At 53.8% G+C, this 13,294-nt stretch overlaps 2 protein-coding genes across 7 annotated transcripts in view; both read left to right on the top strand.

The window, feature by feature from the left end:
• The window catches only part of Gbf1 (golgi brefeldin A resistant guanine nucleotide exchange factor 1), a 124,139-nt gene extending 122,216 nt beyond the window's left edge, over positions 1 to 1,923 (top strand). For all 5 annotated transcript variants that reach the window (XM_090346023.1, XM_090346022.1, XM_090346021.1 and 2 more), the window contains 4 exons: positions 86 to 199; positions 332 to 512; positions 629 to 757; positions 1,084 to 1,923. In XM_090346023.1, coding sequence (XP_090202149.1) covers positions 86 to 199; positions 332 to 512; positions 629 to 757; positions 1,084 to 1,364 — 705 coding nt within the window. In that variant the 3' untranslated portion in view covers positions 1,365 to 1,923. The remainder of the gene's footprint in view (positions 1 to 85; positions 200 to 331; positions 513 to 628; positions 758 to 1,083) is intronic.
• A 3,914-nt stretch (positions 1,924 to 5,837) lies between these two features.
• On the top strand, positions 5,838 to 13,274 carry Nfkb2 (nuclear factor kappa B subunit 2). Of its 2 annotated transcripts, none has more exons than XM_090346003.1 (23): positions 5,838 to 5,927; positions 7,122 to 7,216; positions 7,470 to 7,551; positions 7,656 to 7,696; positions 7,939 to 8,037; positions 8,118 to 8,269; positions 8,518 to 8,624; positions 8,713 to 8,871; positions 9,144 to 9,248; positions 9,368 to 9,453; positions 9,537 to 9,675; positions 9,838 to 9,963; positions 10,107 to 10,304; positions 10,383 to 10,524; positions 10,915 to 11,029; positions 11,111 to 11,324; positions 11,469 to 11,638; positions 11,742 to 11,844; positions 11,965 to 12,116; positions 12,241 to 12,310; positions 12,506 to 12,678; positions 12,809 to 12,923; positions 13,022 to 13,274. In XM_090346003.1, the coding sequence occupies exons 2-23, from the start codon at positions 7,196 to 7,198 to the stop codon at positions 13,147 to 13,149; spliced, it is 2,697 nt and encodes an 898-aa protein (XP_090202129.1). In that variant the 5' UTR covers positions 5,838 to 5,927; positions 7,122 to 7,195; the 3' UTR covers positions 13,150 to 13,274. The 2 variants fall into 2 exon arrangements, with proteins under 2 accessions (XP_090202129.1, XP_090202128.1); XM_090346002.1 differs by having other exon boundaries at positions 13,019 to 13,274.
• Positions 13,275 to 13,294: the final 20 nt, after the last annotated feature.

The raw sequence follows: 13,294 nt of genomic DNA, 5'->3' as shown, positions 1-13,294 counted from the left end.
GGAGCAGGCTTGTTTCATAACACTGGAGAGAAACATAGAAGTTCATACACTCCCCATGGCTAACAGAAGTTGTTGTGGGCCCCAGGTGTTCCTGCAGCACCTGTCTCCACTGCTGTCACTCTCCACCTTTGCTGCGCTCTGGCTCACCATCCTGGACTTCATGGACAAGTACATGCATGCAGGCTCCAGTGATTTACTGGTATGTTCTACCTGGGCTGAATTCCCACAGCCCATTTCCTTAACCTCCTGCCAGGAGACTTGCTGTCTCTCCATTAGCTGCTATCTCCCTCATGCCTCTGCCCTGTTCACATTATTCCTCTGCCTCCTGCAGTCGGAGGCCATCCCCGAATCTCTGAAGAACATGCTCCTTGTGATGGACACAGCAGAGATTTTCCACAGTGCAGATGCACGAGGAGGAGGCCCCTCAGCCCTCTGGGAGATCACCTGGGAGCGCATTGATTGCTTTCTTCCACACTTACGTGATGAGCTCTTCAAGCAGACTGTCATTCAGGGTAGGGCACCTGGCCCATAATACCTGCCCAAGAGTTCCCACAGCTGACTTTCTCCCCGGTGCTATGGGGTTGAGGACTAAGCATTGAGCTGCCGCCTGTATCCTCTGTCTACCCAGACCCTGTGCCCATGGAGCATCACAGCCAGAAATCTCTGGCCTCAGCCCACCTGACCCCTGCTGCTGGTGACCCCTGGACACATGGCCATCAACCTCCCCCAGAAACAGCCTTGGAGCTGGGGGCCTGCGGTGAGTCTCCCTGATGGCCCGCTTGTGGTTAGGCAGGAAGAATTATGTCTGAGACCAGAGGAAGCCTAGGGAACTTGGGTTTTCAGCAACCCAGGATCACTATTCGCCCAGCCTTTCTGTAGGAAGTAGCAGGGCAAGGTAAGCTAGGATGTATGGGTTCTAGTTAAAATCAGATCAGAGTTTAGTGAAGGGGAAGAAGGATGGATCTATTACATAAGGTAGCTGAATATGAGGTTTGAGACTCAGTGTTTAAGCCTGGGAGGGAAATTGGAAGAAAAGGATTTAGTATACTAAATCTTAATTGCAACCACTATGTCTCTTTGCAGACTTGGAAAAACCTGAGGGTCCCCGAACCACCAACAGCAGCTCCCCTGGGTCACCAATGGCCTGTAGCCCCAGCAGGCCAAGTCCTACCCCAGAAGGGCCTCCCCCTCTGACCCAGCCCCCACTAATTCTCCAGCCCTTGGCCTCCCCACTGCAGGTGGGTGTGCCGCCCATGACTCTGCCCATCATTCTCAACCCTGCACTCATTGAGGCGACCTCTCCTGTTCCCCTCCTGGCCACACCCCGCCCCACAGACCCCATACCCACTTCCCAAGTCAACTAAAGCGGGCCTCTCAGAGATCAAGACCAGTAGTACTTCCCATCAGGCTATTCCAGGCGCCATTCCAGCTGTCCCAGGGGCCACCAACTCCTCCGGCCCAATCCGAGCTGCTGTTGCTGCCACTTGGATGGGGGAAAAAGAACTTTTCTATCCCCCACTGGGCCCTCTTTTCTCCTCTGCTATCCATATCTGAGGGTCCAACCTGAGCGCTCACTCAGGTACCATCTGTAGTCTCTGCCTGGAGCCTGGTAGCTCAGGGAGGCATCGCTGTATCAACCTTGTAGTACCTGCCATGTGCCTCTCCTGCCAGGTCAGGTGTTGAGAGCCAAGCCCAACCACTCTGCACTTTGTTTCCCTCTTTCCATCTCGTTCCCATCAGCCCTGGGCTGCCACCTCCAATTCTTCCTCTTTTATTAAATAATTGGTAAGTTTGGAGAGATACTTGGCACCATGGAGGGTGGGCAGGTGGGGCTGGGTAGGGGGACTGCCCACAGGAGCATGTATATATGGAAAACAATAATAGACTTTTTATGATGTAATAAATGTCTCAGTACCAATACCATTGCCTGTCTCACTACTTTCCTTCTTGAGCTTGTGGGTCAATGTCTCCTGTGACTGGGATGTCCCAGATGTGCTGGATGAACAGCAGTAAAGTAAGGCCTGGAATCCAGCCACCATCAAGATGACAAAACTGGAGTCAGGATTCCTTCTCCACGGTTTCTGATCCACCATTTTCACAGTAGTACACCCTCATCAGAAGCTTGTGGGCACTTCCATAGCTGCTCCACAAGAGACACCTGAGCTATACCCTGGCCTGACTCAGGTGAGTCAGAGCTCAGGTACAGTAATTCAGAAGCTCCGGCATGCCTCAGAGCCAAGAGCACAACAGCCAAAGAGGCAGAGGACAATCTTGCCTACAGCCAAAGTCATGCACGTCTGTGCTTGCAAAGCTTGCTTGCCGGGCTGGTGCTTTGCCACTTGAACATGCCCCCAGCATAGCTTTTTGATGGCTATTTTGGTGATGGAGTCTCACAAATTTTTCTGTACCGCCTGGCTTTAAACTGTTACCTTCCAGATCGTGGCCTCTTGAATAGCTGAAATCAGGTAGGAGTTACCAACACCTGCTTCAGTGGGACAGTTCTTCCCTGTCCTACAGCTTCTGTCCACCCAAGTCACTGCAGCATGACCATCTTTTCCTATCCCTTTCACATGAGTAAAGCAGGTAGGAGGATGCATATGGCGCACAGTGTGGAGGCAGAGCTGAGGCAGTGGGGTAGAATGCTTTAAGGAGCTGAGGGTGTAGTCCAGTGGTAGAGCACTTGCCCAACATGCATAACCGTGTGGGTTCCAGTCCCAATGCTGGCTTCCTGCATCTTGGTGACAGAGGATAGTAGAACCAATGATACAGCCTGCTAGTCTCCCTCAGTGTTGGGGGCACTTCCATTGGCTTTGAAGGCTGGCTGACTGTATGTACAGATCTTCAGTACTTAGCTTCCCTTTGCATAGCATTTCCACATTGCTCGAAATACAGACCTTTGTAAGTATCCCAATTCAGGTGCCAATTTGGAAAAGTAGTAACTGACACCCACATGGGCCCCTCCAATTCCCCCCACCAAGCTATAGGAATAACAACTACTAAAGCATAACTAATTATTCAGGACTTGCTACTGGAAGACAGGTGGCTACTAGGCCTTTGGAGGAGCTTGAGGTGAGCCAGTCTTCCCTACCTTGAAGTATTCTTCACTCTGCTTCTGCACCACTACTTTTCTTGGGTTCTCCATCTTTACTAGCATATGCCTTTTCCTATTCCCTTTGTGGACTCCCAGGGCTGTCTCAAATGGCTTCTCTGTACTCACCCAAAGGGTGATATCATCCACTGGCAGACCTTCAAATACCACCCATTACACTGACTTCATGCCCAGCTCCAACTTTCCATGGCCCTCTGACCTTTCAGACTTTCCACACAGTATTTCCACTGGCATAACTTAAAGACATCTCCAATACAACAAATATAAAGAGAACCTACAAATCTCCTTCTCTTCTACCGCACTGAAGGACAACTCTATATTTGCAAGGTCTTATGCCAGAAAGTCTTGGTGCTTCTATCAATAAGTCTATTTAAAATGTGACTACCTCAACATCCATTCCTATTACCACTTCGGTCTAAGCCACCATGGATGGGACTACTAGCCTCTTTCGTACTTTTAAAGCCATAATGCCATTTTTACTACTGTGCCCAAAGCTCTCCAATGCTTTCTATCTTCAGTATAAAGTCCAGAGCTCATGGGGCTTGGCTCACGGGTAGGGCAGTAGCGTTGAGCTGAAGAGGTCAGAGACAGCTAAGTTCAAGCCCCATGACCCACAAAAAAAAATTTTTTTAAAGTTCAGAGCTCTTGCTCTTGGGGTTTTTCTATACTGGGACTTTATCCCAGTGTCCACCTATGCTAAGTAAATGCTCTTATTTTGAGCTATATCCCCTAACAACAAGTTCCTTGTTTATTCTACCTACCTAACCCTTGTGCTATTCCCCACATACGCTGAGTAGTGCAAAGGCCCCAGATGAGCATGCCTATCCTTCCACTTGGAATGCACTTTCTCCAGATGATACTCAGGACTCACTCCCTCTTTTCTTTCATGTCACTGTTCAAACTGCCACTTCCCTAACCACTATCTCTGAAAACCCTTGTTACTCTTATCTACTTGCCTATTTAAATTTTCCCAGTAGCACTTATTCACGATGGACATACAATAACTTGGTTTTTGTCAACAAGCAGACATTTATTTTCCCAAAGTAGGCCCTTCCTATTTATTGGTGAATGAATTGGGTACACAAATACAGATAGTCCTTAGATTGAAAATCAGTGAAGAAAAATGTACAACTTTTCTTAGGCCCAGTTAGATAAGGCTATAGTAACTGTCAGACAGCTACTTAAAGTAGCTAAAAGTGCCAGTCTAACATGCATTGTGAATTATTGGGGCTGACAGATAAATGAGGGTTCATTGTATTTTTCTTTCTATACTTCATATATTTGAAATTTTCTTGAGCAAAAAAAATCTTCCTTTAATCACCTTTTCGATAAAGACAAAAAAAATTGTAAAAAAAAAAATAGATTTCTTAAACTCAGTGCCAGTGGCTCAAATCTGTAATCCTAGCTACTCATGAGGCTGAGATCTGAAGATCATGGTTGGAAGCCAGCCCAGGCAGAAAAGTCCCAATGAGCCGTATCTCCAATCAACCACTCAAACCAGAAGTGGGGCTGTGCTCAGAATGGTAGAGCACTGACCTTGAGCAAAAAAGCTCAGACAGTGCCCGATCCCGAGTTCAAGCCCCACAACAGGGGCGGGGGGAGGGAAAAGGAGGAGGAGAAGAAAGGAGCAAAGAAGGAAGGACGGAAGGAAGGAAAAGGAAAACAGCCCAAGTTCCAAACACCTAATCAAAAGCTGATGAGTTTCTCTCCTGACCTGTTGCCACTGGAAAGCACGCTCAATTATTAGGTGGAATATGAGACAATTTCCCGGTGTTATTTTGTTTCATTTCCGGTGTAAGGGTTCTCTGGAAGAAACTAATGGCCTCAAGCATGCAAAGTACACTCACCATTGAGCTATGTGCCCACCCAAAAGGCAAATTTCTGCTTCTACACGATGTGAATGTAAACGTTAGATCTATTTAGACTTTGGACACGCCCCTCTTCCCTCACCCCCCGCCCCAGTGTACTGGGGTATAAACTCAAGACTCACCACTTGAACCACGCCCCTAATCGGATGCCTTTTAAATTCGAATATTCTAATACTTCCTCCATCTGGGATGGATAATTCTCCCAGTCGAACACTTTCTTTTCCTTTCTCAACACAGAGCTCCTGAACCCGGGTCAGCCTGAAAACTTGGTGCAGTCTGAAACTTCCGCTTACCGTTAAGTTTTAGTCTTTTAGTCTTTTCCTGAAGCTTTGAGACTTAACAGACCCAGCACCAAAGCAAAAGGAAAACCCTAAGAGTCTGTACAGCGTTCCTTTGTGGCTCCAGAGAGGCCGCCAGGTGGCGACGGGGACTGACCGCAAAGTCAACTTCCTTCCTCTTCCCTTAACTCTTCCCAGCAGGGGGCCCTTCTGAGGCCCGCTGGCTTCCCCTTGGGGTTCCCCGGCTTCTGGGGCAGCCAAGTGGTAGACGCAGCAAAAGCGGAATGGCAGCAGGGCTCCCAAGCCAGAGTGGGTGAAGAGACCGGAGTCCCGAGTCCCGACCTCCAGCAGGGAGTGGCACCGAGTTCCTGGTCCCCTCCCCGGCCGCCAGGGGCCCCCTCCGGGTGAACCTCATCCCAGCTCCCGCCCTCCGTGAACCTTTCTCCTCTGAGCCCACCCCCACCACGCACCTGCATCGCGTCTGATTGGCTCTCTACGTCCCGGAGTTAAACTTTCAGCCAATGAAAAGGGACACGGGGCGTGACGCACAGAAACGTCACGGGAATTTCCCCCCTCCGGGGGGCCAACTAGGGGCTTTCCCGGCTGGAGAGTGTGGCGACTGGCTGGAGGAGGGTCGGTCAGGAGAGGAGCGGAACGAGAGCCGCCGCCACGGTGAGTGGCCGGGTTCAGACCTCCGGGTGGCCAAGAAACAGAGCAGGGAGAGAGGAGGGACTGGCGGTGACTGACCCCGGGGGCCAGAGAGCGGCGGACGCACTGAGAGCGCGCGCACGGAGCGGACATGTTAGTACACGTCGTTCAGACACACACCGCACTCGCGCCGGCCCCGCGGCCAGACGCACGCTGCACAGGGGCAAACGGGCGTGCGCACTGCACACCGGTGCCTGGACAGACGCCTTCCACGCACTAACTCCGGTGCTCACCCGGCCCCACCCATCCGCTGTGCTCTGGCAGGCAGGTGCCCGCAGCGAGCCGCCCAGGGATACCAGCAGGCACCAGAGCCGAAACACACGCCATGGACACACACTGATACACGTCTGTGCCTCCTGTGTCTGTCTGCTTGTCTACTGGAGCCTCCTCTGCTCACTTACTCTTATGTGTATCTCGGCCTGCCTATGGGTCTGTCTGTCTGCAGCCCCGGCTGTGCGTCAGCGCGGTGCCGCGGTGCCGCGTGCGTGCGAAGATGTTCCGGGAGAGAGGGGAGTCTATCCCAGCGGGACTCCGTCCCCGGTCCTGCGGCCCAGAGCCCCCGGGCCCCCTGGGAAGAGCCCCCGCCTACAGACCATCCGAAAAGGAGGCTGCAGGAATGCCCCCCCAAAAGCCCCCGGGTGAATCAGCCGGGGCCTCCCTCCAGACAGAAAATCCCAAGGTTGCTCCGGGGTGGGTTAGGAGAGGGGGGACCTGACCCTAGACTGTAAGCTCCCCTGCTTACAGTAAAAGACCCTCACGTCCACAGCACCTGTCTGAGGGGAAGAGGGGGCTCAACAACCACTGGGGCTTCCCAGATTCTCAGAGCTGCTCTACCGGCGGACGGTCCACGGGCGGCCTCAGGCTGGAGAGCGACTCCAGCCCCTCCTGCTCCGGGGCGGTGCCTAGGCGTCATTTCCAGGCCCGCCCCCTCTAGCCCCGCCTCCCCCTGGTATTTTCGGGACTTTCCTAAACTGCTAACTTTCTGCCCCTTCCCTAGCCCAGCCCAGCTCCGGATCTCGACCTCCACCGGATCTTACTCGCCACACCCGGACGGGCAGCGGGAAGAGATCGGACCCTCCCCAAAATCTGGAACCCCCGCTCCTTCACACCGGTGTCCTGACCTGTTCTCGTTTTCCTCACCACTCCCCTTCACTTTAGGCTGGCGCCTGTAACTCTGGGAAGCCAAACTAGGGGCGGAAGACTGCAGAGAGAACCGGGCCTAGCCCAGAGTCATGGACAATTGCTACAACCCAGTGAGTCACTTACACTGGCCCTGAAGGTGGCCGGTGCTCCCTGTGTCTGTCTGCTTGACTGCTGGAGCCTCTTCTGCTTACTTATTCCTGTATGTATCTGAGCCTGCCTATGGGTCTATCTGTCTGCAAACTCTGATTCTGAAGAGAGCTTTCCAGGGGACCTGAGGAGGAATGACTACTAAGGCCTTGGCCCTGGGAGGTGAAGGGCTCCAGAGTGCTCAGAATCAGCTGCCACCTCCTGTCTCCAAACCAGGCTCTGGATAGCCTCGCTGAATATGATGATTTCAAATTCAATCCCCCCCTTGTGGATCTCAAGAACACAGCCCCAGAGGCAGGTAAGTCCACTGACCTCCTCTTGGGAGAGGTGGGTAAGCACATGCTCTCTTTGTGTGGGAAGTGGACTCAGAGCCTGGCTCAGCAAGACCCTTTTTGTCCCCAGCTGATGTCCCCTACCTAGTGATCGTGGAACAGCCTAAGCAGGTAAGTAAGCAAAAGGATGGTATGGGAACAGCTTTAGGAGCAAGTAGGGTAGTTGTAGCTGGGTCCTAGGTGGCTTATGTGGATCTGATGTCTGTTTGCTGCTGATCATAGTGTGTGTGTGGATGGGAGGGGGGGGGTCCAAGGCAAACAGTGCTGGTCGCTGTCATCGCCGCTGGCCAGGGCTCTGTCTGCCTGGGGTGGTCTCTCCTGATCACAAAGTCACTGTGCCATCTAAACTTCAGCGAGGCTTCCGATTTCGATATGGCTGTGAAGGCCCCTCCCACGGAGGCTTGCCAGGTGCCTCCAGTGAGAAGGGCCGGAAGACCTACCCCACTGTCAAGGTGAGCAAGGATAGTGCTAGAGGGCGAGAGAAGGGACAGTATGTCCAGAGATGTTCCTGACAACCCCCTTTCCCTCTCAGATCTGTAACTACGAGGGACTAGCCAAGATTGAAGTGGACCTGGTAACACACAGTGACCCACCTCGTGCTCATGCCCACAGCCTGGTGGGCAAACAATGCTCCGATCTAGGGGTCTGCGCTGTGTCTGTGGGGCCTAAGGACATGACTGCCCAGTAGGTGTCATCTAACCCTAGCCCCCACTGGGATATCCCCTCGTTACCTGCCCAACCTTAGGCCCCAGACCACCTGTGTACTTAGACAAAAAGGAAAGAATAATTTTGTCCCAAAATCTAAGGGCCCAGGTATAATCTACAACAGTTCCCTCATAGAACAGGGGCTAGTTTGAGCCTGGCAGTGGGGTTGCTGCCTCAGAAGACAAAAGCATCATGGGCCAAGGCCTCGAACCCCTTCTCCTCCCCAGATTTAATAACCTGGGTGTCCTGCATGTGACCAAGAAGAACATGATGGAGATTATGATACAAAAACTTCAAAGGCAAAGGCTCCGCTCCAGGCCCCAAGGCCTTACAGGTATGGGGACAGGCAGAGTGAGTGGAGCTCATGGAAAGGGCAGTGGAAGAGGAGGTGCCATGAGGTCACACATGTGTTCACAATGCAGAGGCCGAGAAGCGGGAACTGGAACAGGAGGCCAAAGAGCTGAAGAAAGTCATGGATTTGAGTATTGTGCGGCTGCGCTTCTCTGCTTTCCTTCGAGACAGCGATGGCTCCTTCTCCCGACCCCTGACGCCTGTTATCTCCCAGCCCATCCATGACAGCAGTGAGTATCCTGACTGGCCAGGGTACCAAGGAGGAGAAAGAAGGAAAGAATGTGGGGCACCTTCATGCTGTTCAGTCAAATAGATTTGGGGTTGAATCTGACCTTTCCATGTGTGAGCTGAGTGGCCTTGAACCGATCTGAGTGTGGCTTATGTCTTTGGTAAATGATAGAGTAATTCCTGAGGTTATTGAATTAATGAATGGCCCCAAAGGCCCAGCTCCATCCACTGTATCTTCTCAACTAACTCATTCCTCATCCTACCCCTCCCCCAGAATCTCCAGGGGCTTCAAACCTGAAGATTTCTCGAATGGACAAGACAGCAGGCTCTGTACGAGGTGGAGATGAAGTTTACTTGCTTTGTGACAAAGTGCAGAAAGGTGAGGCTAGAGTCCAGTAAGGACAGGGGTGTCTAAGACTGAGGGTCAAGGCAGCTCCAGGACAGGGGGACCTGGAGATCCCACCAGGAGCAGTGGCTAAGCTTCAAGTTTCCCTGCAGATGACATAGAGGTTCGGTTCTATGAGGATGATGAGAATGGATGGCAGGCCTTTGGGGACTTCTCTCCTACAGATGTTCACAAACAGGTATTTAAGGACCCCGGGTGGGAAGGAAGTGAACTAAGCAAAGACCTCACTGACACTCTGTGTCTCTCCACCTCCCCCCTCAGTATGCCATTGTGTTCCGCACACCGCCCTATCACAAGATGAAGATTGAACGGCCTGTAACGGTGTTCCTGCAACTAAAACGCAAGCGTGGGGGAGATGTCTCAGACTCCAAGCAATTCACCTATTACCCTCTGGTGGAAGGTGGAGCTGGAGGGGACTTGAGGACCACTCAAGGGTTGGAGGGGGCCAGGAGGGACAGGAGGCACCCAGGAGGTGTTTCTTGGGAGCTGATTTGAGGATTTGGAGGGAAAAGAAACTTAAGCATGAGCTGTGGATGATGGGTTTAACTCCCTCTTCCCCCAGACAAGGAGGAAGTGCAGCGGAAGAGGAGGAAGGTCTTGCCCACCTTCTCCCAGCACTTCGGCGGTGGTTCCCATATGGGCGGAGGCTCTGGGGGCTCCGCTGGAGGTTATGGAGGAGCAGGAGGAGGTGAGGGGGGTCTGGAGGGGGAGGAGGAGGAGGAGATGGGGGGTGCTGGTGGCCCGGAGAAGGAAAGAAAAATGCAGGAGAGGAGAAATCTGGGAGAGTCCTGGCTAATGCCTTGCTCCCTACAGCCTGGTCTGTACCCACAGGTGGCAGCCTTGGCTTTTTCCCCTCTTCCCTGGCCTACAGTCCCTACCAGTCCGGTGCAGCCCCAATGGGCTGCTACCCGGGCGGCGGGGGCGGGGCGCAGATGGCAGCGGGGGCGCCCAGCGGGGATGCCAGGGAGGAAGCAGACGAGCCTGGGAACCCACAAGGGGAGCCTGAGGCTCCCGACGGGCTGCAGCAAGGTATGGACACCAGGATGAGGGCAAGACACGGGGCCAGGGCCTATCCGGCACCCACACTGTGTGTCGCCCCCTCCCTAGCCCGTGAGTACAACGCGCGCCTCTTCGGCCTGGCGCTGCGCAGCGCCCGCGCCCTGCTGGACTACGGCATCACCGCCGATGCGCGCTCGCTGCTGGCGGGGCAGCGCCACCTGCTGGCGGCGCAGGACGAAAATGGAGATACGTAGGTGGCGCGAATGGGCGGGGAGGGAAATGGGCAAGAGGGGGCTGGGCTTCCTGGGGCTCGGATCAAAGGGGTTGGGGCAGGGGAGGGAGGGACCAGCAAAGAGCCTGACCCTGGAGTTGGATAAACCAGGCCTTAAAGTCAGACCTTGCTATGATCTGGTTCTGTTTATGGTACCCAACCTCTCCAAACTGGGAAAAGGGCAGGGCAATAGTAACTACCCCATAAAAAGGCGTGGGAAAGATTAAGTTCAGATACATCGATGCCCTTGGAGATGTTCTGGGTTCAACAGGTTCCGGTGATGGAGACTATGAAACAGTGGGATTTTGAGGGCTAAAGATGCCAAGTGGCTGGGCTTACTAGAACAGAATCTCACTCTCCAACCCTCAGGCCATTGCACCTGGCCATCATCCATGGGCAGACCAGCGTTTTTGAGCAGATAGTCCATGTCATCTACCATGCCCAGCACCTTGATGTGGTCAACCTCACCAACCACCTGAGCCAGGTGAGGGGCAGCTACTGTAAGAGATGGGTTGAGAGCTATCCTAAGCTGTATGGGCCTGGCTCAGCCTGCCTTCTTCCACAGACGCCTCTGCATCTGGCAGTGATCACTGGGCAGACAAAGGTGGTAAGCTTCCTGTTGCAGATGGGTGCAGACCCAGCACTGCTGGATAGACACGGAGACTCAGCTGTTCACCTGGCACTGAGGACAGGTGCTGGAGCCCCAGACCTGTTGCATGCACTGCTGTGCACCAGGACTCCTACTGTCCTTCAGATGTTGCATATGCCTGATTTTGAAGGTAAGTTCCCTATCTCTTCTGCCCGAGGAGTGCATGAGTGGGGAGCAGGGAGGGCATCTGGTGAGTGGACAAGCAATGTCAAGGTGACTGGTCAAGGGCCACTTCGGTGTCACAGCTGCAGACACAGTATACTGTTTCCCTTAGGACTGTACCCAATACACCTGGCAGTTCGGGCCCGAAGCCCTGAGTGCCTGGATCTGCTGGTAGACAATGGAGCTGAAGTAGAGGCTACAGAGAGGCAGGGAGGGCGGACAGCCTTGCATCTAGCAACAGAGATGGAGGAGCTGGGGTTAGTCACCCATCTGGTCACCAAGGTGAGAATGAAGATTATAAAAGGGGTGGCTTGGGGTTAGGGTAGTGTGGGACAGGCTGGCCAGATGGACCATGCTGGGTCACTACACCCTTGGCACTCCACAGCTTCATGCCAATGTCAATGCCCGTACTTTTGCTGGAAACACACCTCTCCACCTGGCAGCTGGACTGGGATCTCCAACCCTTACACGTCTCCTCCTAAAAGCTGGTCAGTCTTACCCTTAGAGGCAGAGGGAAGAAAAGGGTGTCACCCAGTTCCCCTATTTTGCAGCCCTTCCTATGCGCCTCCCCTCCCCCACGTCCCCTCTCAATAACGCACACCTCCTAGGAGCTGACATCCATGCTGAGAATGAGGAGCCCTTGTGCCCACTTCCTTCCCCTCCTACCTCTGGGAGTGATTCAGACTCTGAAGGGCCTGAGAGTGATACCCGAAACAGCTTCCGGGGTCACACACCTCTTGATCTCACACACAGCACCAAGGTATGGTGGCCAGCCTGGCAGCAGCCACTCTAGGGCACCAGATACCTCCTGGGATTGAGACTAGGCATAGAATGTGGGCTTAAGGACTGGGATGGGGAGGTAGTCAAAGCTGTCCCCCCCCCAGGTGAAGACTTTGCTCCTAAATGCTGCTCAGAACACCATGGAGCCCCCCCTCGCCCCACCCAGCCCAGAAGGTGAGGTATTTCTGGATCTAGAGGCTTCCTCGCCCCCTTCAGGGGGTAAAGGTTCCCTCTCCATCCTTGTCTTCCATTTGTTGCCCATGACCCTGTCTGTATTGTCTGTCAGGTTGCCAGGAAGAAAAGTAGTATCCTGGTCCCTGTGTTTCTGCCCACCTCAAGGAACTGACCTATTTATCCGTATCCCCTCAGGGCCAGGGCTGTCACTCGGGGATGCAACTCTGCAGAACCTGGAGCAGCTACTAGATGGGCCAGAAGCCCAGGGCAGCTGGGCGGAGCTGGCAGAGCGACTGGGGCTGCGCAGTCTGGTAGACACATACCGGAAGACGGCCTCGCCCAGCAGCAGCCTCCTGCGCAGTTACAAGGTGGGGCAGCCTGTACCCTGCTGAGCCCCCAGCCGCTCTCCCTGTCTCAGTGCTAATGTATTCTTGCCCCAGGACTCCCAGTCCCACAGCCTAAGCATCACTCAGACCTCCTCCTGCTCTTCCTTCTCAGCTGGCTGGGGGGGACCTAGCATACCTGCTCGATGCCCTATCTGACATGGGTCTTGATGAGGGAGTGAGACTGCTGAAGGGCCCTGAGTCCAGAGAGAAGCTGCCCAGTACATCAGGTAACGTATGGGGAAGACCTGGAGGGTGGATTCGGGTCTGGGATGGGAGGTGTGGGGCCTTCACTCTCCAGTTCCTTTCCCCTGTGTCGCCCTAGCAGACGTGAAGGAAGACAGCGCCTATGGGAGCCAGTCCGTGAAGGAGGAGGAGGAGGCGGAGAAGCTGGGCCCCCCTCCTGAGCCACCAGGAGGGCTGTGTCATGGGCACCCCCAGCCTCAGGTGCACTGAATTGCTACCCACCTTCCAGCCCCCCTTCCTAGAGCCCTCTGTACAGCATCTCTACTCAGTCCAAATCTTATTTAACACCTCATCTCCACAGCTCCGCTGAGGTGAATAAAGGATTCTCATGGGAAGCAGAAGACCCTTTTCCCAG

This window comes from Megascapheus bottae, chromosome 15, assembly GCF_031878675.1.
Source record: "Megascapheus bottae isolate mThoBot1 chromosome 15, mThoBot2.hap1, whole genome shotgun sequence".
Classification (NCBI taxonomy): Eukaryota; Metazoa; Chordata; class Mammalia; order Rodentia; family Geomyidae; genus Megascapheus; species Megascapheus bottae.
The sequence above is the reverse complement of the archived record's forward strand: the minus strand, read 5'-3'. Positions and strand labels throughout refer to the sequence as shown.

Coding starts and splice junctions, on each gene's coding strand:
- Nfkb2 (XM_090346002.1), top strand. CDS start 7,196: ATGGACAATTGCTACAACCCA. Junction 8,872..9,143: donor CCAGCCCATCCATGACAGCA/GTGAGTATCCTG, acceptor CCCCTCCCCCAG/AATCTCCAGGGGCTTCAAAC. Junction 12,679..12,808: donor GCCTCCTGCGCAGTTACAAG/GTGGGGCAGCCT, acceptor CTTCCTTCTCAG/CTGGCTGGGGGGGACCTAGC.